Genomic DNA, 26,631 nt, shown 5'->3' on the forward strand with positions numbered 1-26,631 from the left:
ACGGCAGCCACTGGGAAAAAATGAGCACTCAAGAAGGACCGTTGCTCACTTGGCAGCGCTCTGCTGCAACAACTGGAACCAGAAGCATGTAAGTGCATAAAACACAATGTACGAATAAGTGTGAAAGTCACACCTGAACGAACCAAAGACTTTTTGCTATTATTATTTTTAAGCTATTTTTATTATCCCTAAATCACCAAATGAAGGAAAAATGTGCTATTACCCAAAGGGCAGATATACAGTATGGTAACACGTAAGTGCATGTAATGGGCTGAGCTGTTTTACAACACCAGCATGAGCTGAGCTATTGTTTTATTTCGAGAGGTGCTGGCTGTTATTGGATTGTTTTACACTAGCTGGGAGAATTTTATTCCAAAGGAGCTCTGCGTGTTGTGGAGTGAGTCAGACAGAGAGAGCGAAAGAGAAGGAGAGATGGACGGAGAGAGGTGTGTATGCACATGGGTGGCACTCTCGTTTAACGGCATAGGAGTGTGTGTTGGGGCCGCTGAGCTTCTGTTGGTGTTTATTCATCAGGAAGCTAATGTGGCCCCCCGCTGAGGGCCAGCAGGGGTCGTCAGGTACAGGTGGTCTTTCAGCACGCAAACTCAGCGCTACACAACCGATGTTTCCCACTAAAATATTTGCACTAAATATTCAACATTACCCTTAAAAATGTGAATTATAGCAACTATAATTTCAAATTTCAAAATGATTCATCAGGAAACTTGGAAAATAAGGACAATATTGCAAATGTGTCTCTTTTTACGCATTTACTGCAATGTATCAAGTAAATGATTAAAGGTTACACTGAGTTTGTTTAAGAGTGTCCTCTTGTACACACTTGCATATGCTTCTTTATGCATTCCTCCGCATCTGTAACTGCGTGTGAGGTGAAACATGCTGGATGTGAAAGTGGAAAAGCGGGCATTTTCTGGGGCTCTCTGTGGCTGTGCCAGCGGGCGGAGCAGTACGTCAGCACGGGTCGGGTGCTACAATGTGCCTGTCAGTCCATTGGACGTCCCAAAGGAGAAGGGCAAGAGGCCCCCCCCCCCAACCTTGCCCATCCATCATCATGACACCGCAAGCTGCAGTCATGGGAAACCCACCGCTGGCCAGTCGCTCTGGACCAGAGCTGGGAGGGGAAAGGGGGAGACGGGATTCGCCATCCATTAAAAACACATTGTTTTGTTTATTATAACTAGTTAATGAGGTTGAAGCAAAGCTTTGCTTTGTTTTCAAACACTTCCAGAGGGGATTTGGAGGCAGACGGCCCCGTGTGCTGGGTCCGGGCGAAACAACTTATAAGTGCCTTGGTGTTTTATAATGGATGTCTATAGATTTTATGAGAGTGGAGTTGGCCATGTTAGCAGTGAGATCCTTGGTTCTTGTAAAACGAAATCGTTTTTGGGACTTCTCTGCATATGCTGAGCTCAGACCTATTTCTTCAGCTTGCTGCCCCTTCTTCCTTTTCTCCGAACCACTCCACTCTCATTTGCTGCTGGCCAGAAATACATGAATCCAACAGAAGTCTTGTTTTTGACACTTCAGCCAACATCAACGACAGACTGTTAAACAATGGTGGCCATGCAACTGTGTACCCCTCCGTCAATCTTTCGAACCAGTCAATTTAAAAAGAAGAGAAAACTAAAGAAATGCTGCATCTTTCATCAGTGGGAACTGGCACTTCTGATCCATGGACAATGTATTTTTAAAGAGAAAAAAAAAAAAAGGACAGAAAGACAGAAGACTGTGAAATTTGGGAATGAAAAGTAGCGTGCATTAGCAGCATCAGCGGTTTGTGGAGCCAGAGGCCCCCCTGTCTCCCTGTCTGGTGGAGATATGAGAGAAGGCCCACTCCCTGTCCGGCCGCAGCGGGGGCCTAGGCTGCCCGCTGACATGCCTACTTTATTTGTTAGTATTAAATCACTTGCACTTTAACTCAAGATGCTATCTGCCAGGCGTTAAGCTCTTTTACAGTAGCGAGTGAGCTTAAATGTGAAACACCCTAGAGTGACACACAGATATTCAAAGTATGCCAGAGGTGTGTGCATGTACGCAGACATGCAGTCATTTAAACAAACGCACATATACGCACACACGCAGACACAATGGAGTCCCGTATAGGCCAGATTGTTGGTGGAGCGGACGGACAGGCAATCGGACTGCACCCCACCCTGACTGCAGGCCACCCATCAGTCACCAAGCACACCGCACCACCAGCTACACCATCAGCTGTTTGCTTTAGGAAGGCGGCTCAAAGCCAATTAAAATACACTTAGAGCCGTGTCCGACTTGTGTTTGGAAAGATAATATATGTCCAGGAGTCCAGTCAACACGGTGTGAGCGGGCAGGCGAGAGGGAAGCACTCTACATCATTGTCTCAGAATGCACCGCGTCATTATCGCACGGACAAGATACTTATCTTTGACTTTGAAAACAGGCTTGTGCTTGATTCCAATTTTCATGCCCTTCACAAAGAATAATATTATCTCTGATATCTTGGGACCTCAGATGTTTATGCTGCTTCAAAAATGTCTGCGTGTGCATTAGGCAATATATAGATATCACTTTTAACTGTCAAAACTGGATCTGTGGCTCACTGTCGATGTTATTTCTTCTAAAGTTAGTTAAAAAAAAAAACTGAAAACATTAATCATCTAAAATTGGTAGCCTAATACACAAATGTGAAACATATGGTCTTACCATTAAATGTGAAAATACATACAGAGTTGGAGAATTTTCAGGGAATGAGAGAGTAACTCACACACACACACACACACACACACACACGGAAGGCAGAGGGTGCTGATATGAGTGGTGGTGAGTGGTGAGCAGAGACGGGAGCTCCATGTCTGTTCAGTGTGTTTTAAGAGTGTTTAAATGAGTGAAAAGTCTGTTATGGCTTCCAGATGGGGGCCGGTTTGATCCGGATCATTCTGACAGGCCTGGACTTTGATGTGCTGCTGCCTATTACTGACATTACAGGGAGACAGGCATATTTCTCCCTAATCACTTCCAACTCGTATGGCCTGCACAGGCTGGCCACACCAGAACTTTGTGCATGTGTCCATGTATAAATGCCAGTGTTTGCTTTTCGGGAGGGTCCATGTATTTGATGTGCCATATTGAAAAGACTATGTGGCCCACTGACTATGTGCCTGTGTGCTTATGAGAGTGCGGATACAGGACTTGTCTTATGAAAAATAAGTAGCAAAACTGGCGGTGTTAATGCATACATTCATAACAGAGCCTGCGGCGGCCCAGCATGTCTGCGTTTGCGCTCAGGTTGTATTTTACCCTGATTTTGACCGTCCTCCTGCCATTTCATCCTAAACCCTCGGTTTCTAATGAAAAGCAAAGGAGAGGACAAGAGAGCAGAGTATAATGGCTTCATTTATGCTGAGGGTAGAACTCCCTTGGAAACATTCATCTTGCCAGGCAGGTTAAATATAGTCCAGACAGACAGACAGAAGGGAATAATTCCTCCACTTCCCTCTCCACCCACACTCCCCAGTAAGCCCAGTGGAAGTCATTTCTGAGTGACCACAGAGGAGGAGGACCAAAGGGGAAAAGGAGCGCCACTCTGCTCCTCACTAATCACTCTGTGACCCTGAGACCACCCCTCCGTTACCCCCTCGCAAGTCTCCTCTTTTCTCCTCCTCCTCATCTCCTGTTTTCTTGGGAGGACTGTGGAGAGGGATGAAGAGTGGAGGAGTGAATCAGGCCGAAGTTCCCCTCTTTATCTCCCAAAGGCAGGGGAATGCCAAGGGGCTGGCGCTTTGGAATCCGCTGTTTTGTCTGTCTCTTGGGGAGAGCTGGGCTGAGTCCACTTGGAGTCTGGAGGGCCCTTCAGCAGACAATGGTGCAGCCCGGGGACAAAGTGAGCCCTTGATGGGGGATCTGTGGAGAGGTGCAGGTGTCTGAGGTGAAGAACGGTCTCTCAGGCCTGACCCACTTATCTCCAGCAGCCCCTGTCCTGTCCTCTCTTTCACTGTTACCATCCCTGATCACGTTTGTCCAAACGAGAGCTTCTGCAGATTCTTCAAATGTACATACTCCTCGCTTTGCTATGCTTAGAAATGCCACAAACGTCTGTCAAAACCTATACATGGAATTAGGCAAAGAGACCTTGGTCTACTCATACGAGGGAGGAAAACGCCTTTGACCCCAGGGCTTCACTCCACATTCCTGGTAATTGCACTCCATCATACTGTGTGCTGGAAAAAGCAAACATCTAAATAAACCCTGTCAACCCGTGTTGTCCATCTGCCTGCAGATAAGATGAAGAAAATAAGGCCTGGTCCATAAACACAAACACAGAGGATCACAAATCAGCGGTTACAGTCACCGCAACCATAAATTAGCCTCGGAACCATTTTTAGCATGTAAGTCAAACAGGGAGAGGACAGTAAAAGGAGAGGACAACCCACTCTTTAAAATCTCATCACTGCTGTCATTGCACCATGAAACAACACTGGGATAACATCTACATGAGCTGGAGAGAGAAACAAACAAAGATGTGACCGCTAAAATGCCGGACGGCTTCTGATGGCAGGGCTGGGTTAACCAGCAGCAGAAGAGGCTTCGGTGAAGCACAGGAGAGAGCGAAGGAGAGAACAAGTCACAGCCCCCTAGTGGAAATGTCTCAACTAGTTCCGTGTCAATCCAAAAGAAGGGTGATTTCCACAAATGTAAGATTTTTTTTTCTAATCAAAGAGTTGTATTTAAATGTTGTTCTTTGGGGGAATCTTACTTTTGGCACATCAAAAAGTTGATTAAAAAACGAAAATAAATGACTGTTTTGTTTACAATCTTTTCTCTCTAAATTGGACTTTACCTGTCCTGACATCTTGTGGAATATCTCATGCAGGATAACAAATGAATTCCTCAGATATTCATTCTACAATGCTTTCCCTTTATATTACATGGGCAAGAGCCTCCGGGAAGACATTACCTTTGTACGGGAGCTCCTGCAACATGAAATGACAAATTGACAATAGCGTCGGCTCACAGGAGCCAGCTATGTGCATTATGCTACTCTAACTCTCCTGGTTGAAACAGGCAGGCCCTCTGAAATTTCCCGACCAGATTTATCTTATTTTCCCAACTTATTTTCATATCTATTTCCTTTTCTTTGCGAATTAGGCTGTAAATAAAGCCACCGGGCCTTGTGCATAGTGAAATCAGCTGGAATTGCCACATTAAAGAATGCAGGCGAGGTGTAGCCGGAGCCATCCTCCTGGATTTGGGCAAATTCAGCTGATGCAAAACAAGGAATTAATTTGAGGGGAGCGGCTTGCGTGCTGAGCTTGGCGCTGTGACAAAGATGAATGGCATCATTCCAAGCGAATGGTAATTTCACTTTTTGTGACAGTGCTTTAGAGCAAAAGCGACTCGGGACGCACAAAGCATTTGCAATCCCATTGAGGGCCCTTGGTACCTGCCTATCAGACACTGCACATTGTTTACCAATCATCTGATATTGATTGGTTTCAGACTAAAGTTTGAAGATGAATTAGAGTGGGAGAAGGTTAAGTCCTAACCTTGAAAGATTTAGTGTCTATTCAGCCCGCGTGTAGGACTCTCCTCGGCTCACTCTGAGAATAGAGAAATTTTAAATTCAATAGGGGGTGGGAGACACAAAACGTGTCACATTCACCAAGTGAATCCACTGGAAGAAACGCAGAAGAACACCCAAAAAGCATAATCTTTCTCCCCAGTTGATAGAAATGGTAATTTCATGTGTGGGATAATACTTTGAAGCCAAGGCCTCGGTCGGACAGACCGCCTATTTAGGTTAAAAAAGGGGCAACAAAACAGCTCCTTCTTAACGCTTTTGTTCACTTCTCCACTCTTTTAAATGTTTACTGAAAAAGAACCTTCAAATCCACTCTCCATCTCCTGCACAATGTGGCACCTATCACTCTTGGGTGCATGGACACATTGTATTGTGTGAATCATTGATATGTAGTGATCATTCCCATGAATCATTTCCTATTTAACATTCAAATTCTCAGGAATCCGATTTTCATCCTCTTGAGTTGGACAAAAACATTTTGTGAGATAAAAGGACAGTATTTGAATACTGTTACTTTGTTACACAACAGATTGCATGGAAATGGTCGGGAATATCAGCAGAATAGTCAACACCATAGTCAAAATTAAAGTATTCTTTAAACGTAAACCCTTGTTCTGTCTCCGCCACAGGACACCCGGAGCTTCCATTTTAACATGCTGCACAAGTGATGTTCCTACAAATTCACCTTCATATTTTTGACATTTTGACAGAGCCAAGAGCATGCTGGCACCAGCATTGGGTCCCTTCAGCTTGTCGGGATGTACCATCTCCCAGCGTGGGGCTGGAGTTCTAAATGGACCACTGGGCCACCCGCCACAGCTGGGCCACACCACTTAACATCCCTCTCCCATCCCCCTCCAGCCGACAAGCCCTCTGGTCTACTCCGAAGCTCTCCAGCCCACTCGACCTCCCGCCACAAGACAGAATAGGCGCAGGCAGCACTAACCCCACAAGATGCCCAGGTCAAAGATCACATTAAGTGAGTGCATGCATGGCTCGTGGCCTGACAGGGAGAAGAGAGAGCAAACACCATCCCTGGGCTCATAAAGTGAATCATTCTGTCATGTTTTAAACATCCCTTTACCAACACAGACAGCACTGAAGGAAAAAAGCCAAATAAACTAAAACAGCCATATTTGGAAAGGTGATAAAAAAAAAGAAAGAACCCAGTATCACAATTTCAACAAATTTCTGTTTCCAAAACACTTAAATCAGACACTTCTACGTACTGAATATGCCAGCCCAGCTGTGTTTTTGCATGCTACAAGGACCTGTGTCAATGAAATAGTGCTACTGCAGACAGGAAGTGGACAGAGCTTATGGGTTAGAGGGGGCTGCCGAGGATGCAGGTGTGTCCGTCGTGACACAGAGACGGACGAGCAGACCACGCAGAGGGCAAACGGAACAGGACAGCAGGGCTCAGGGTTTGATGGCTTCTGTAAATCATCCGCAAACTAATATGTGGACCACTGGGGGAAACCCACGCGTGACATGCCGGAGCAGTGGCAAAGATCAGGGCAAATGTTTCATAACTCAACAAGTGGAGCATGGTGGTAACACTTGCAAGGATTCGTTGAGCAGAAACAGCTGAACAAAAAAAAACTAGCCGTGAGGTGAAGAACTTTGATGAAAGACCTTTGTTGTTGAACACCTAATAATGCATGACCATCACGTGCAAAAAAAAAAGATTTTCTTTGTAAAATTTTGTTAATAAGTCACTTTTTCTTCTTGTCTTTTGGCTCAGGTTTATTCCAGTTTTTTCAAATTACAAACAAAACAAGTTTACTCCTACAGGATGTTCATGACACGTAATTGTACATATTATAATCATGATGTTGACCAAGGAACCTGCAGTTTTTTTCTTATACAGGCTATGATAATGCAAGCACACACACATGCACACCAACACACGCACACACACAGGCCTCAAGGCTTAGCTAACCCTCCCAGCCTGGCTGGCCCTCAGCCCTGAATGCGAGCAGCACTTAAACTTTCCCCTTTTCAAACAGCGGAGCACAAAGAGAGGACCACATCAGTGGCCTGCTGATCATCCCCACAGACGGCTGAGCGCGGACAACAGGCAGGTCCCTGGGCACGTCCCCACATAATGTCCCCATGTCCCCCCATCACGCTAGCAATGGGGTTCAGGCCCGTATGCCGCGTATTCGGCGCTCCCTCTCATGTGAGACTAGATAAATGACAATTCTTTCCAGAGAGGCAGTTAGAAGGAGTGGGAGCGGTTGGGGGCGAGGGCTGCAGCTGTCCCACTGACCACGTCCACCCCCTGAATCCCCTAACCACCCACCACCACCACCACCACCAGCCCCCCAGCAGCAGGTTTCTCCCTACAGAGGAAAAAAAAAAAAAACACGCTTCATTACGTCCTCTCTCCCAAGAGCAGCTAGGGGCCTTTCAGTGCAGATAAGCCTCTTAGACATGAAGTAGCGCTCAGAGCAGCATTTGAGTGACAGCAGGAAGGTTTAGCCATTCAGTGGACAATGCTCACATTCTCTGGCTTTAATCTAGGAGGCGGACAATGATCTGTTTTTTAAGGCCTCATCTCCTCTGCTTTTCCCACAGCAGCGGTGAGTGGCACAAGGAAGAGAAAAAGAGACAGAGCGGGCCGAGGGCCGGCCCGGAGAGCATGCTGCTATCTCCCAAGGCCTCATGTTTCCTTGACAGTCCAGACTGAGGTGGGACAAGAGGGAGCGAGGTGGTTGGTGGGCGGGAGTAAAGTCGACGGAAGGCGAAGCGCATCAATCACACACACACACGCACACACACACATGCATGGGCACAAACAATCACTCTGTGATGGTTGAGTGCGTTTGTGTGACAGACAGGCAGGTGAGAGGCCTGGTGGTGACGTGGCTTAGTGTAGAGCTTTGTCATTCTTATCTGCTCTGACCACTGACATCCATCCCTCCTCGGCCATTGTGTGCGTTTCTATGATGTATTTATACAAACGCTAATGCACGGGCAAACTGGGGGGGAAAAGAAGCTAGACAGTGTGAAAAGGTATACAAACAAAATCATTTGTTTTGATTTCATGCTACAATGCAACCTCTGCAACCTTCCGGCCATGAATGTGTTTTGATGACACAAAGCATTATATAATGAAAGCAAACCTTTAAAGAATTTGAGAAGAACAGATTCCTAATTATGTGTGAATACCAGGGTAATTAAATGACTCATTTGATTAGTTGAGTGTGATTCATGTCTGCTGGCCTGACCAGACAGATCCGTACATATTGTTTTAATGTAAACGTCAAGCTAAGTTAATGTTTTTAATCTCAGGCTTTACAAATAGATTAAAAGAGAGCATTTAGAGATACAGAATACATTTCCTGCAGGGAACTAACATTCGTATCCAGGAGGTGAATGTGTAAGTGCATTTTCAGGGCCAACATGAACAAATAACACAAGCAGGGACTACACTGTGTCAATTTGCCAAAGAGCTCGTGAATTATTTTAGAATCACCTCACACTTCTGGCTGGTTTGTTTTGCTCCGTGGAGAGTATAAACATCCACACCTCATCTACAATAAACAGACACTGCGTACTACTTAGACACAGAGGAGCTGAGCTGAAGCCATTCAATATGTGTGTCTGTGTGAGCAGGAAGCCGCCATAGGGAAACATGTCCTTCAAGAGAGGTGCCCGTAAAACCCCTTCATGTTTGACTGGGCTACTTATTACTATAATTGGATTATTACTACAGTTTAGCCCTCTGTATGCCTACCCGTTTCTAAACATGGTCCCTGCCAGTAACTCTAGCTGGTAACTGTGTGAAGAAAAAAATAAAAAGAGTTGAAAAAACATTTGGAAGTACTTTCAATGTACATAAAACATGAACTGCGCTGTATAAATGTTGCAAGTGATGTGGTCACTTTTAAAACTATTTCTCGGAAAATGTAAATCACGAGTGCCTCTTTTGCTTTAAATGTGTATTCAGGAAAGAAGTACGGTAAATAATCTAAATAATAACGTTAATACTATCCACGTAACATGAACCAGTATTTAACTGACAAAAGAAAGAAGGTGCTAGCGGCTGCACGTTGAGATGGGGAGTGGCAGCGAGCACATAAAACAGCCAAGAGACGTGGATGAACTTTGGCCTTCTCTAACCACCTCCATATTTGCCTGTAAAGCCCTCAATTCTGACATCTTAATACATTCTGTCTCTCTTTTATACATGTTTCTGGTGTTGAATGAAATCTTATTGAGGAATGCATAAAACAGCCCAGTATGGATTAGACTTCCATACATTTTTCACATGACACGGTGGGGTTTTGAGCAGACATTACAGGTTAAGGTTCTTGAGTCTAAATTCAGGTTAGAACATTACTAAAAACATTGAAATACGACTGTCTTCCATGCAGGCTTATATAGACAAGAACAGAAACTCAAACCTACAAAGACGCAAATCCTCAACACCCATCCGGCATGTCCTCAGCACCTCACCCTTACTTGCCTCCCCTCTCTTAAAGCTTCACTCCCATTAATCTCACACACCTCATCACAATCCCGGCACCTCAACCCCAAAGATCTCATATCCTCCGCACACCTTTACCTCCTTTCTGGGCTCAGCCACAGCTCTGAAATCCCAGAACTAATAACTCCCTTGCATGTTCTGGACCACTGAACTTGTTAACAATTCAACCTGCGACTAATGCCACTTCTCGTAACACTAAATCCAAAGTTTTGTCCTTTTTGTGACTCAGAATGACAGACTTTTTAAAATCTTCTGATACCCGGCCCACTTATTTTTTTAAATATATTCTCTCTTAATGAAAGGTGCGCTGAGACACCTGGTGTGAGATTGTACATCCCGATGATTTGACTTGACCAGGAGAGAAAAACACATAACAAACAGACACAGCTCTCCAGGAATTGGCAGATCGTTGGCAGACATTTGGGATAAGAGGATCTTATGCCTAAAATGTCGGTGTAAATGTATCTAGAAAAGAAGAGAAATAAAGACACAGTCAGGCAGTGAGATAGACATGTCAGCAGACAGACAGACAGAGAGGGAGATTGGGCAATTAGACAAACATACAGAGACATATCGTTCCATTACACAGAGACTGACATGGCGGCGATTGAGACAATGGGCCCCTTCACTATACTACTGAGTGTTTATGTCCCATGTCAGTCTGCATCACCAGTGTCCCCCTGACTGCTCCCAGCTGACACCCCAACACACACACACACACACTCTCTCTCCCTCTCTCTGACCTCCGAGGCTGAACTTGAACATGCACACACACACACACACACACACACACACACACACACACACACACACTCCTGCTTTGCTTTATGTCACATGTCAGCGTATCATGTCCCACGCAGTCTCAACTCTGTATGTGTGTGGGAGTGTGTGTGTGTGTGTGTTTGAGCGGGTGAAAAAGAGAGATAATGTGAATGTATGTGTGTGTGTGTGTGTGTGTGTGTGTGTGTGCGTGTGTGTGTGTGTGTGCGAGTGAGCGAGCAGAAGAAGATGAATGAATGAATGGGCTTCTGTTGGACTGCTTTTAATGACTTTATTTAGAGATGTTGTGTTTAACATCAGGAAACACCAGGCATGTATGCCGCCAGCAGCTCAATTCAACCCCTCCAACCCTCCACCTAACCACAATTTCCCATCTTCTGAGCGAGCTATATTGATCTGGTTTACATGCATGGAGTGGAGTAGACCAGGGACTGATACAGTGATGAAGAAGAGGTCTTTGTCTGTCCCTTCTACACTTCTCCCTTTCTATCACTCATTCTCTCTTCTCATATTTCCTCCTAAAGCCACAGTCTTCTTCATTATCTTGCTTTTTCTCCACCCCTCATTCCCCCTCTTCCTCTCCTCATTTCCCTCCCTCTGCTTTCTGATACCAGTGCATAAAACACACCAAAAGTTTTCACTGGGGCTGGGTAATGAGGCAGACCTTTGACCTCTCCTTGATGACTTCCATACCTGTGCATGTGCAAGAATACGTGCGGTTGTGTGTATGTGAGTCTGCAGCTGGCGGCTGACAGCGACATGACTAATGAGGGCTCGGGACAGAAATAATAGGTGGGAATTATAACACAAAAAGGGTACAAGCACAAAGGAAAAGGAAGAACAAATGACAGAGCAATGGACAGGAGGAAAGGAGTATAAGGGAAAGAAAACAAAAGAGCAAAGAAAGTTAAGATTTAGAAAAAGGTTTAAATAAGTAGAAAACTATAGCCCAGGCAACACAAGCGTCACAGATAGGAAGTTGGCAATGGCTCACGCACACACATCAACAAATAAAGAAAAAGTTACATTGAGAACCAGGGTTTCACACGACTCACACTGCCTCTGTATACAAGGGTGAACACACGTTATGATGGATTCACCATTGCGCCTCACTATCGTGTTACTTAAAGTCACTGTAGCCCATACGAGATACTGGTGTAAAGGTTTCTCTGTTGTACATATTCTTGAACATCATTGAACATTGTTGAATTAACCATTCATAAGTATGTGTAAAAAAGAAATAATTTTTTTATCCTCACCATCTCATATGTTAATCTCCTGTTTGAAAATAGCATTGCAGCGATCTCTTAATGATATCTAACGCTAACAACCCTCTAAACAACCCTGTTTAACACATATAATCATACTTGACAAAGTATTACTTATAATCATGAGTAAACAAAACGTGTAGCATTATAGATGCAGTCTGCAGTCAGGTGTGGTACGCTAAACATAGTTTGAACGTTTGAATGGGATACGGCAAAGTGCCAATCTACATCTGTATGTAATGCAGTTTTAGTCTCCCTCATTTATCTGAAATTATGGTCTAAATGACTAATCGTCTCAGTGAGAAAAGGAATCACAGATAAGTTCCTCAAATCTTATAGTCTCAAGTCTTAGAAATAAACCCAAATCGAAGACACTTGATCCTGCAGCGGAAACCAGACTTTGTGGTGCAGCACGACCTGGGCAGCACATTTGGGTGTCTGGCAACACCAGTCTACAACTGTCACACTCGGGGTGAAAGGTCATCATGTGTAGACAGAGCAGAACTTCCTAATTATACATGATAAATGTAATCACACACAGGAAGCATTTCTCGCCACAATTTGCCGGCTTAACCTTGTCAGACGTGCCAAGCTGGCGAGGAAATTGGAGGAAAAAAAAGGTGTTTAAGCATCATATCTGAACCATGAGTGTATTTGTTATATTTTAACGGCATGTACATAAAAATACAGCCAATAATTAATAATAACTCCACTCCAACCAATGTTCTAGTTTTTTTTGCATGGAGCTTTGTGAGCTTGATAACACCGTTAATAAGGACCTGGGAAACCAGAGAAAACTTTTCCATCGGCCTGTGTGTTTTGACAGTGATAGTATCTGTCCTAGACAGATCTCTTCAGTGAACCCTGTACTCCTGCTGGATCAGATCAGTGCCCATAATGGCCTGACTGCTGCCAGAGGGTCTCGACCAACTGACATAAGACACGGCGCCAAGAGAGAAGCAAGACAGATGGACAAATAGACAGGTAGACATTCAGACAGACATCCTGTCTCAAACCACAAATAGATAGAACAATTAAGTCAGGTCTGGTCATTTTCATTTCACTGACCTTCGCCCTTCACCTCCTACACATGTAAGGAGACAAATTACTACTGCGGTTGGGTTTGACCAACAGCTCTAACGCGGGCGAACATGCAACGTGAAGGCTGAGACAGCGGACATAAATCATACCTGTATTTGATCTGTGGGGCTCTGGGCGGGGACGATGTGACATAGCATGCATCCCATGTCTCTGAACCCTCTGGGGCTGAAATAGGTCAAATGTTTTGCAGGGTGGTACATACATCTGGGGACAACTGTGTTTTGCCTTTAAAATGAGATTCAACATTGACAAAATAAACCAAATATGAAATTTAAAAAGATTTCAATTGTCCAATAATGCTGAAAGCAGGAGAGGCGATTCAAACAACAAATTGTGACACTGCTTTTCAACAAAGTCTTACTGACAACAAATCTGTGGCTACTATAATGCTGTTTTATCACCGGCTAAAATAAGTAAAAAGTCATAATGAAACAGAATCCTGCTGGCCCTGTGGATCTGTTGTATCTCAGAGCCATGTTACCGATGCTTATGCCTGCTTGCTGTAGTAGTATACAGTCTGTTCCATTTCAAAAGGTATATATATACACAATGTATATGCCATTGGCTGGGGAGCAGTACCACTTTACAAGTCGCATGCACTGCACAAACATACAACAATGCTTATTCCACAAAAAAATTACCAAAATTATACAGCATCATTCTCTGGTGTCCCGAGGGAGATTACTATGTTACATCAGGAAGTGCCCTTCAAAGTTTCCACCATTGTAATTGTACGGTTTACAGCCAGACTTTGTTTTCTGCCTTTCAGGGCCAGCTTTAAAACCCAAGAGGTGGCCAATCTCCGGGCTAGACAAAATCACAATTGCATTGACACCCAAAGAGTGTTTCATCAGAGCCAGCAGGGCCCGTGGTCCAGGACACCTGTAATAGAGTTTCCCCTCTCACGGACGCAAACACATTTTAACTCCCATCGTATAGAGGGTTTACCTGCTCCTGCCTGCATTGAACTATGCGCCTGCAACTGATCAAATCAGGCCAAACAAATTGCATTTGTTGAGAGAAGGATCAAATGCTAGCGTCCACAAAAAACATATTAGCCGCTTGATCTACAGAGAAAATCCTCGGCATAGTGTTAGTATTGGATTAACTAAAGTAACAGAGAGAAGAGGATGTGTAGAAATCCAAACTGACTCCTTCCCTCTGCTCTCCTTGCTGCACTGCTTCTCTGTGCACTGAGGAATTACCACGATCGTATGCAAGTTAGGAAATAGATGGAGGGAAAACACTCGCATTCAAAGTGATGTATTGGATTACTGTGAATTCAGTTACAGTGATGCTGCATGCCAATCTCAACATTGAAGTACATGGTAGCTACAGATGAAAAGATAATTCATCTTCTGAACTGTTACACCCTTGGACTTTCTCATGTTCATCTAAAAATGATCTGAACAAATCAAGACTTATGTCCATTATTCTCACCATGGAATACATGAAAACGATCAAATTCAAACATTTGGTAATGGGAAAGGGAGGTCTATTTTTTTCTGTTTGTTATTAAAATAAACAGAGACAGAGATGTCTGGGATGAACTGGTGTGTGAAACTCAGGGGAGAAAGAGAGTGAGAGAGTATGGGAGACAGAGAAAGAGAGAGAGACTTAGGGGCCTGACTGTCCGGCAGACAGGCAGGCAGATGGACAGGAACTTGGCATTAGGGAATATGATTCTGCCAGAGAGTGATCCATAAAGACTGGACGAGGTCGAAGGGCACACTCTCTATAATGACTCATCATCACTCAGTGTTGTCCACGCTGGGATGGCCTGGTTGTGGTGTGTGTGTGTGTGTGTGTGTGTGTGTGTCTGGGAGAGAGGGCCAGTGGATCTGCTGAGAGATAGTGCAGAATAAACGACCAGTTCTGCTATTCTAGGCCTCTGGGGAGAAATGAGAGATCTCACTGTTGTTTTATCAGAGCCCTGGCCAAATACTGTCACCCACAACATCAATTAATCCCTTCAGCAACATTCCAAAAAAAAAAAAAGATTTGAGGAAAAACATGGGTGAGAAGGTGAAAACGACATTCACTGAGTTATGAAAGCATATATGGAATTCCTTCCGTTAGAGGGAGACTGCGTTTGACTTCTGGGTAAACGCCACGGGACGGACTTCGTCATGGCAGCCGTTCCCGTGGTAACGCGGTGGGCAGCCGATGCGGGTCCGAAGGGGAGTTGTGCCGTTTTCATAAACTGATTTTTTTTTTTCACAGCCGGTCATTACTTTTACGACAGCGCAACCCGGACTGACCACTAAAAGGGCGGGGCAGACTGCCAACACCTTGTATATGGAATTCATAAAACAATGCCTCACACTAAATTCCCCTGCTGCATTCTCAATCAAGCTGCTATGGCAATGACTGTGTCTTTGTGCACATTTATGTGGTGTGCATGTGCAAGGGGCCATATTTTTTGTTGTGCGGCATCAGATGAATATCTCCATTTCTTGGCAGTTGACAGCCTGTTTGTCATCCACTCCACAACCAAGAACTGACCTTCAGCATCGTAACTACCTTTATCCTGCCATACCTCTCCTCTCCCCTCCCTTCACCCTACATCTCCATCGCCTCTCTCGCCCTCCATCTTTCTCAACCCCTACCTCCTTCTACTTCTCCCTCACTTTTTTTGCACTCTCTCCCTCTACAGCCTTTGTCATTGATCGCTGATGCGATTGGCTGCCTCCATGCTCAGTAATGACCTGCCCTGGTAACCAGCCGGCTGCTCCACTCGGCCCCTCGTAGATTGAACTGTCAGATGGCAGCGATTAATGGCTGGGCAGAGAGACACAGACTCACACCTGCAGTGTCCGACCATGCACTGCCATGCCAATGCGCTGTCCCATCCCAGCTCAGCAGGTACATGTCCGTGTATATACAAGTGTGTTGGGTCCAAAATCCCTTGGAAGGATGGATAAATATTCAAACATGTGTAGGTGCACGTGTTTATGGGTGCGTATAAATCTTTGCATTCATAAATGTATTACTGCCCCTGAGGGTATGCGTGCATTTTTCCCTGCTGCAGTGGCTGATGGGAAGTTATGGTGGGAGGGTGAGTCAGACTGGCAAAAAAAGGCAGGAGAAAGGACACGAAAAATGGCGATCAATAAAAATAATGATGAAAATGTAAACTGTAGAATCTTACACAAAAAGACTGTCAAAACAATGAAAGCTGATAATAAAAATACAAAACAAAACCCATAACACACAGTATATACCAGTAATGACACACAATTCATTTGGGACCTGGAAAAGTAGAAAAAGTTGTCAATTCCGCCAAATCAGAAAATAACTGAACTAACCACAGGTTGCTCCACTACTTAAATGACAGCATGTCATCATTATGTGTCTGCAGTGCTGTACTTTGTTGCCCCCTGCTCTTCCTCATTACTATGTTAGTTATGATTGCACCAGTAATCATTCACTTATTCTACTGTTCGCACTTGAGACACTCTGCGCGAGAGAATCAGAATAAATGCCTAAAATGTTAACATATGTTACTTCCTCAAACAGAGATGAGTGGGGTGTTTGGTCTGGTCTCGCTCTGTCTGTCTGTTGAGCCGAGCACTGCAGGCCCACGCGGCTGTCCCGTGTTGTACTTGGCTGGCCGTCTGCTAACTGTCAGCGCAGTATCTCCTTACACTGATGAATGGGAAGTTTCCAGACCTTTTCCCAAAGCTTTCATTCCCTTGTTCCAACGCTTTATCCAGAGGAATGGGCCGAGAAAACAAGGGCTCCTCTGCCTGCCCACCAGCCTCCCTCTAGGGGAGTGCCATCGTCGAGACAGGCAAGGAGGCTAAATTTAAAACGCTCCCTTCTAAGGGGGAGAAAGAGAGATGGATCGAGGGAGGTAGATAAAGAGGGGAAATAGACAAAACACAGTAGAAGAAAGACGAATGAGAAACGCAAGAGATTTGGTGGGAGAAAAAGAAAGAAACTGAAAGAGAAAAAAAAGAGAGAGACAGAAGATGGAAGGAGCATACTCCTCTAAACAGTGAACATGTGAATATCAGGCCAGTAGGGGTTTGGCGTGTTGTGTGAAACGGAGATAAAATCGATTAGCTTGTCCACTGACCCAGTGAGCAGCGGGGCCCCCCATTGCCCGAGTCCTGCCACAGCCCTGACAGAGACATCCAGGCCCCGAGGTCTCTCGGGGTCCCTTCTGGACACTGAGGTGAACAAAGTGGTGCCCTCCTGTCAAACTAAAGCCCTCAAGCACCAGCAAAACAACAAACCATGCTGCAATGCTTCGTTGCTCTCTGATTCCACAGGAGACAGAAGAGATGTAGTGTGAGCTACATAGCTACAAAGAGGACACTGTGTGTAAGAGCTGGTGCTCAAAACACAGAGCTAAGGTTTAAAGGGAAATACCGTCAGTTCATTACCAATTTCAGCCAACTGAAATCAGCTCAGATTTATGATAATATAAGCTATGTTAGTTGTTTGGCTATTTTATTTAAGTATTTTAAACCTTAATTCTTTAACCCTGTCGCTCATAAAAGACTGACTGAATAACAGCTTAAGTTAATATATAAGAAGCTGTTAGTAGTTATTGAGTTGTTACAAAGAGCTTGACAAGGCAGTAATAACATGAGTTTGATCCCCAATTTATAAAGTGTTTACCCATTTTGATATTTATTAAAACTCTTTGAGAAACGAACACGCTCTTTTGATTTGAGGAGGAATATCAGCTCATTCTAACATAGGGAGGCATTTCAGAAATCCCCTTCTGCCACTCACCACTTCCTGTCATCTAAAGAAAAACACTACAGTTGTTAGAGATGCCATCAATATGTTATTGATAACAATTCGGGCATTATTGATGATTCCAAAAATTAGGTATTTCTTATAAAATTCTAAAAGCATTGGCCTGATAAACTCCCACCTGTTGATGGGCCCTGAAGCCTCTCCCTATCATTTCATCGCTCTGTTTTCCTCACATGATTTCCTCAGTCAGATCACTGGGTGAGGAGCACCTCTTTGATTCCTGGCTCATTGTAGTGTATCTGACCCTGGAGGTCGCAGAGTGGAAAGAAGTGGATGTGTCACCACGGAGCTCTTCTCTGTGTTAGAATAATATTTCTATGGTGCATTTAGGATGCTAACGCTAATCAAAACAGGACATCCTGAGGACGGCCGTGCTCTCTCTTCCCTGGCCCCACTCACAGACCGCTTCATGTTTTTGTGTTTGTGGTGGAGCGACAATCCCAGGAAGCCGCGAGAAGGGTTCATCAAAGCTCTGAGCGGGGGGCCCCGGCTGCAGGATCGCTGGAATGCGGCGTGGAAAGGAATCTCTACTGTCCTATTGTTCCCTCGTTTCCTCGGTCTCATCACACGCCGGCACGTCCAGTTCACTTACAGGTAAGAAGCGCTAATCAGCCCTGCATTCCTTTCCACTGCCACATTCTTTCCTCTGCTGCGACCCTGGCTGACCAACAACACTTGTGCACGCACCGAAGGTGCACGGCTTAATCAGACCTACGCATATACACGGAGGGGAAGTCATCAAGACAGATCGCTGAGGACAGGGACGTGGTGTTTCCTTTTCTCAGACAAGGGATTGGAAGAAGAACAGTGAGGTGAACATTGATGATGCATGCCACACTAATAGTGGAAAGATGATCTGCATCCCAAAAGCTGCATGGGCTCTTCGAACTAAGAGATGTCTCAATACTATGAGAGACAATTCAAAGAGAAGATTTGGAAAATCTGGTCGTTTTTTATTTTCTAATCATTAACATGATCGACCTTAATGTCCCTAACTTTGCCTTTAAACATGAGTTCACAGCTTGTCGTGACTTTTCCTCTTTGTGTCTCTCACTAACAATCACTGCTTCAGCCCTGCAACACAGGCGAGACAGCTGCTATCAGATCCAATCAGGTGAATGCGGTGCAGCGCAAACTTCATCAGGAAGGCCCCCGGCTTTAATCACATCTCCTACCCTCATCCCTCCCGTCCTGCAGGGGGTGAGAGGTCACTGCTTAATGAGCTTCAGGGTGGAGAGTGGGGGGGCTTGTTGTGGCAGGGATGAAAGGTGTACAGGAATCACACACACATAGCACACAAACACATAAACGTACACACCTGACTGCTCCGGCCTGTCCTTCCCTTTTTTAGCGACAGATGGGCATGACCCCATGCCCCGTTTCGCCACTGTTAATCAGAAATGACTTTCCTCCTCTCCCTCCCTCCCTCCCTCCCTCCCTTCCTCCCTCACTCCTTCCATCCCTTGGGCCAGCCTGCTCCACCCAGGGAGATCCCCCAGCAGTGCTGGAACACGCTGTTATCACCACATTCACAAAGCGATTGTTGGGTAATTCCTGTTTATAGCTATGTGTTCTCTCCAGTGTGTAAGAGTAAAAAACACATTCAACCCTCGATGACAGTGATTAAAAAGAATGTCCACAGGCAAACAATTTAGCGTACATGCTATAGTACAAAGATAATTACAAATAATTCAAAAGGTCTTTGCTGATATCTAAAATAAGTTAAAAGGGTCATTAAAATTTGGGCAACTGCAATGAACTCGGTGAGACATTGCATGGACCCATTTATTCCTATTCGGTGATACTGTGAGATATTTAAAAAATGAAATGATCACACTGCAGCTTGTGATCTGACGCGCAGACATAACATCATGTCTGCAGTCTGCTGCACACAAAGATTGGCAGCTAGAATAAAGTCATGTCAAGCCTCTTGTTTAGTCTTTCTCCTCATAAAGGCATTCAACAATGTAGTAAAGTGTCTTCGGGTATAGTTAGCTGACGTGAGACACGGGGCCAGAGTGTCGGGCCCCGTTTCCACCACCTGCTTCAGGTAATTGATTGGAGTATAAAATGATTGAGTTTCTTTAATTAGCTAACGGACATCTGTTCTCGAAGCACGCAGAGAAGTGCTAGCTTCACACCGCCTCATTAATAGCCCGCGCAAAGTGCACCATCAGCAATCTCTTGACATTATAACTCCTCAGACATCATAACGACACAAATCAGTTTGATGTCTGGGTAAACTTTTCAACTCAGCAAAAATTCCATTTATCTCAGATGAGAAAATGGCGGCATGTCACACGTTTGACGACTGCGCTGTACACTCTGCGGAGCGCTTTTGTTTTGTGCATATGCACTAAAACTCGCACATACTCAGCTCGTTCAAATAAGCACATACACTCATGCTCACCTCCCCTAAACACACACACACACACACACACACAAGCACAATCTATAAAAATATGCTTAGCTTGGGACTGCTCTGTTGATAATGACCTCAGTTTTGGCACCGTACTGGGCCAGACCAGACTGACGACAGACTGGAGGCTTTTGTGTGGACTCCCTATCTCTAACTCCATGACCTTTAGGGGAGAGAAGAAAGCAGAAATGCCTTTTCTTTTCTTTTTTTTATTATTTAGAAGGGGTAAGGCTCGCTCATTGTTCTGTGTTGGTACGGTTTCCCTGTGGTAAACACACAGCGGTTCCCAGGCTTGACATGTTGCTGCACACCCTCCACCCTCCCTCCATCCATCCCTTGGTGTTCCCACACTGCCCCGTCTGGGTCGCTGCACCACACCACCCCCCAGCAACACACACACACACACACACACACACACACACACACACACACACACACACACACCACCATTTAAATACAATCATTACTGCCTCACCCATAAGCGCAACAACACATTCTCACTAGGACCAGCATTCAAAAACTAATGCTCGTCTGCTTTAATGCGTGATGAAATGCTCCACATACATGATGGACTGAGAGTAAGGAGAGCGGGTAGTGCAGCTGAACAAGAGGGAGTAGAGATGGGAGAGAAGCCCCTGGGGCAGGGCCACTGCATCAGGGCCTGAGAGGGGACCCATGACGGGGCCTGGAGGCTCCCTAGTTACTTGGGATAGGGGCCATCCTTCAAGCGGGTGACAACAGTGCATAAACAAACCGCTAACCTCATCAGCTCTCTGTTTATAGCCATGAGATCGAGTCCTGGACGACTCATTAACACCAGGGACCTTCCAAAAGAGCCATTTTCTGAGAGAGGGAGGGGCAGGGGGGGGGGAACGCTTCTCCATCGTAAGAAAGGAGGAAAGTGGACGACATGTCAGACAGATGGGGGGCGTTGATAGATGAGAGGGCCTGGGTCACCTGCCCCCCGCCACCCCAAAATCACCAACACACACACAGACAGACGCACACTTGTACCTCAAAACACAACTGATACACCCACAAAGGCTGCGTGTGTGTGAGCATACGTGTCTGTGAAATGCTTTACACCTGGTTCGACAAGCATTTAGCCGCTTTCCTATTATAAGCGATACATCCATTTGTTCATTAATGTGCTTGTTCACAGTTTTGCCCCTCTGTAGACTGATCACATAATCGCTACACATCCACGACTCTGAAGTAGAAAAACTGTCGCCTTTGAAAAGCGACTGACAAAGAGCTTTGAGGCCTATTCACACAAGTATTTCATGTGACTTCAAGTTTAAGTGGGCATTTTATACGCACACTTTCATCAAAAGCAAACACATAAACTGCTGAAAAAAAAATGTGCAGCAAAGGATTTAATCTTACAAGGCCAGAAAATAAATGACTAAAATCAAGTTGTAAAGTACTTTCTTTCTCCCCCTTAATACAAACCAAGTAGCCTAATTCTACATTCATTCCTGAAGTACTTGACCTTGCCTCAGTAATCTGCCCAATTCTGGTTTTAAGATATGCCTCAAACTACTGACTGATGTGGTAGTGGGCTATGATTTGATATGAATTCACTCAATGCAACTTTAATAAAATAAAACCAATAAGCAAATAATAAGATAAATTAGCTATATTGTAATTTATTTGCATTAGAAAACAAGTTCAAAGCAACGATTAACAAAAGCGTCAGAAAACAGCGAGGAGTAAGCTCTGCCGTGGGCCCCTGTGATTCTTGACCCATAGTCCCTCACTGAAGGAGATATGGAACATTTGTATACGGCGCTTTGGCACCAAGCGGAGCGCAGGCAGAGAGCGCCGCTCCGGGACAACAAGGGCCGTTTAATGGGGTCTCTATTTCACTTTCCTCGCGCCGGCCCGCTCCCTGCACCTTTTAAATGGGCCGATCTATTAACCGTTTTAATGAGCTCCGCCAGACAAACGCGAGATGCATGGCCCATTGCACAATGTGAGGAGGACGACGCACTTCTCAGCTCCGGAGAGGAGAGCCGCTGACAGACAGCGAGACACCGAGGCGCGCGAGGCCTCTCTCTCTCCCTCTTCTCTCAAGCACGCACGCACTCAGAGCTTCTCGCGTGCCGATCGGTCGTGCCAATGAGTAAGCTTTGCATCTAAAAAGGCATATGAGCCATATTTTTGGAAACAGGCGGATCAATGAGTGATGACTGACTAAATATTGTGGTAAATGTGAAAAATGATGACGTGCCTTGGGACACACACTGAACGGTTCATAGCCACTTGTTAAGCTTCCAAATTATTTTCATGGAACTTTCCTATAGATCCCTCTATATATCCTTTACACTGCGTTAAACAATGGATTTAAAACATTGGCCTGTATGCTAGAGGTCTGTAAATCGCAACATCATATAGGTGGATTATGTGATTCATCGTAATTATTCCGAACAAATTATCAAACATCTCTAAACACATTGTAATCAAGTTTCTTTTTATTGAGAGACAAATATGCTAAGCGGACCTTTAATTAGACCTACACCAAGCTAGTTTGGATCATCAAAGCCCCCCCTCCTGTAGCCCACAATTCACCGCGGGGTGCGGCCTGCACGCCTTGGCTATACTTAGTTGGGAAGCAAAAGAGAGTTTTTGTGGCGAACCGCATTACATCTGGACGTGCGGACTAATCAGTCAACCTCCATCAATCACTCTTACGTTTACCACCTCTCCATCACCTCCTCTATTACATCCACCCCCTTTTTTTTTATCACACGACTGTTCTGCAAGGAGGCCCCCGTACATGCCCGTTTTAACACGACTTCTCCGGACAGGCGGGAGGCACACACTGAACGCATTTACCAGCATTGCTCTTATGAGGGGTCTGGGAATTTAAATATTCACTGTTGACACTGTGCAGACCTGGCTGGGGGCCAGAGCGGGCCAGCTACTCGGGGGACACAGAACCCCCCCGATTCTGACTGAAGAGGTAGACATCTCCGTCTTCCATCTTGAGAATAATAATCATTACACGAGGAATTAATACTCCTATATTCAAAAGAATGTATTTAATGGTTTGCAAGATATACGTCGATGCAGTTGTTGCTTGTTTCTTTTTGCGTGCGTTTCTATAATAAAAGATATTCTAAAAAAAAGTGTTGTGTTGCACAGTAAAAAGAGACTTGGGGGCCGCTAGGAAGAGAATCAAGTGTTTTATTTTCTGTTGTTGTTGAGTATGATGACTGTGTGTGTGTCTTATCAATGTTACAGTATTTTCTAAAAATTGGATAGAATCACAACAGCTCTATACATCCACATTTGCTCTGTTGATTAACTTCACCAGGATGTCTGTATTAGCCATGTGCTCGTGAAGTAAACCATTTAAATAGGAACTTGCTCTTAACCTTATTATATGCCCATACGACTACGTGCATCATCACCTGCTGCTTATTGGCGTTAACTGTTAAAATAGTTTAGACATTCGCTGCAGCTGATAAACTATTTTGTTTGCATGTAGCCGATATTGTTGTATGCAAAAATACAGGTCTATATGCAAAACGACATATATGAACACACTGAAGTGACTGAAACTCTCATGGAAATCATATAAAATGTTGTTTTGACCCGTCTGCCTATTTTTTTTCCAAAAGGTCTGCAACACAATTCTAGATTAATGGTGTGCGTTTTGCAATGAGAAGAACCTCAACAATTAAAAGTCAGCGTTCAAAACTCAAACGAAAGGAAACAGAGCACAGGAATTTATGCAGAACATTAATGAAAAATATAAAAAATTAAAAAAAACACGTAGAATAAAGCTTGATTGACACAGCTTTAGAAAAAAATATATAATTCTTGATAATTTATTGTAGCAAATCAATGCATGAATAGCCATATCAATCATCTCCTTGCATACATTCAGAAAGTTGATTGGGTCCAAGTCATTAAATCGATTTAATGACAAGAGTGATATTACACTTAATTTATTCAAACTCAATGGACATTTTAAGTTATCATTTTATCCTAAATACAACAGAGTAAGAAGTCTGCCTCATGCAATAATTAAATAGCACGGAGTGTAAAGTCTGTAAACTAAAACACTCGTGCTTCAAAAGAATTAAAACAGTGTGAATTTGTTTTTGTTTTTTCAGAGTGACATATTTTACAATCAACACAGATCACACATTAATACGAGCTCGGAATGAACTGCGTGACTCACAAACACAAAGAGTTACAAACAAGACCCCTGCAGCATATACCGTGCCTGTCTAAATCCTGGTTTTCTCCTTATTTCCCCTCCATCAAACTCCCTCTTCCAAGTTGCTCCCAGCGAGCTGAAGTGACCGGCAGCCCGCAGCAGCAGCGTGCAAGCAATCGCAATACAACTGCCGATGCACGGGACGTGGGGTTTTTAACCTACAATACACTACATTACACTACAGCGCCCACTACATGCAACGAGCGATTCCGATGCTGGAGCGGACGCCCTGCAGAAAGTTCTTCCATCGCTGCCTAAACTTTAAAGTTCACACTCTTCTCGAGACAGCGTTTAATTATTTTCCTCGCGAGAATATTATCGGTTTTGACACTCTTGACAGGGGAAAGAGCGGATTCTGGTTTGCTGGCGGAGTAGGAAATCGCTTTACAGAAACTATTGATAAACGCGGTGATAACAGCGACAGTCGATAGGTATAAAAGATGGCATGTTTCAAAAGGAAAAAAAGAAAGGGATGTTGCACCTACTCGTGGCCAGTTTCCGTGCCCTGCCTTTGGACCTCATGGTGCCAGTCTCTCGGCGTGGGTTTGTTTGGATTTTTTCTTGGATCTTTTTTTCCTCCTTTTTGTTTTTTCTCTGTCCTTTTTCTCTGGGTTTCTCAATCCAAACGCGCTATCTCTCCAGCATTGTCAGTCTGGACACCTTCGCACATGCGCACAGCCCGAGATCTGCCGGCAGCAAGTGCCAGAAAAAGTTTGGGACGATTTATCACTTTGATATCAACCTGATCTGGTCGAGATGCGTGTGAATCGTGGACATCTCTCCCGTTTCGTGTCAACAGTTCCCGACGATCACTAAGCGAGAAAGCAGGGCAACACTGCAAAAAAAAAAAAAAAAAAAAAAAAATGCCCGACTTCGTTGAAGCCTCAGAGTCAGTCCTGTTGTTTATCTAACACGTGAGGAACTTTTCTAAACGAGATGCGTCCAGCGCAGCGTTGACTTATTTCAGGACTTATACCTCGGAACTATTTATTTGAAATGAAGGCAGAACAGGGCAACACGAATAGTCAGATTGGACAAAAGTCTTCTCACAAGTCAAAAACAAGTTACAAAGCAATGCAATAAAGATGTGTCGATCTTTTTCAAAAGGAAAAAAAATAAGTTCTACAATGAGCAGTAAATGAAAAGCTTTCGATGGATATTTTTTTTTTGCAGTGCAGCACGCCGGATCTACAAGAGTTAGGACATTAATTACAACGATCTTTATTCTCAATCTTTACAGTGCACCCTTTCTCTTTAGGTGAAGTCACATTAATCAACGTTCACTTGAATTACCAATGCTGGATATAGTCATTAAAGATTTTATATATTTTAATTGTGTTTTGACCATTATACCGAGCACTGGAAAATGAATGAAAAACGTCCCCCCCCCCCCCCCCTCCCCCTCTCCCGCTTGGGCACCCGACTGACAGCTCTAATATGAGAGTGCCCAGGTTCTTTCCTCTCTCTCTCTCTCTCTCTCTCTCTCTCTCTCTCTCTCTCTCTCTCGCTTTGTGCTGACAATTATTAATATGTTAAGTGCTTAGAAGTAATGCCTGTTTGAGACGTTTCTTTTGCAGTGCGTAAATTTCATCACTTGGTAATTGCTGAAGGCTCGAAAAGGATGTTTTCACTTGATTTAACTTGGAAGGAGAACGGCTCTATCAAGAGAGAAAAGAAGTAGAAAAAAAAGAAAGACTTCTGTCCAAACCTTCATCTCAGTGGGTGGAATAATGTTTGGCTCAACTTCTTTTCGTTTTGGATTTAAAGAAAAGGGCCACACTCATAAAGGCATGCCATCCAAGCACTAACAGTCAATAAAATCACTGCATGTCTGCCGTTATCACATAAACATTTTATAGAGGCATATTTAGATACCGAGTCATATATCAACAAAATACCAGCGTACGAGCAGATGCAAAAAAAAAAAAAAAAAAAATCATGATTTGTTACCATTCTCTGTATTTTATTGCAAAAAACCTATATGAA

The 26,631-nt window shown here is 44.3% G+C and overlaps 1 protein-coding gene across 1 annotated transcript in view; it reads right to left on the reverse strand.

Annotated features, from left to right (window-relative positions):
* Positions 1 to 25,467, reverse strand: part of LOC116390976 (histone-lysine N-methyltransferase MECOM-like) — a 40,425-nt gene extending 14,958 nt beyond the window's left edge. The window contains exon 1 of the mRNA XM_031861155.1: positions 25,131 to 25,467. Within this exon, the coding sequence (XP_031717015.1) occupies positions 25,131 to 25,167 (37 nt within the window). The 5' untranslated portion in view covers positions 25,168 to 25,467. The remainder of the gene's footprint in view (positions 1 to 25,130) is intronic.
* Between the last annotated feature and the right edge of the window lie 1,164 nt (positions 25,468 to 26,631).

Source organism: Anarrhichthys ocellatus, unplaced genomic scaffold, assembly GCF_004355925.1.
Source record: "Anarrhichthys ocellatus isolate YVR2014 unplaced genomic scaffold, GSC_Weel_1.0 scaffold24, whole genome shotgun sequence".
In the NCBI taxonomy this organism is placed as follows: Eukaryota; Metazoa; Chordata; class Actinopteri; order Perciformes; family Anarhichadidae; genus Anarrhichthys; species Anarrhichthys ocellatus.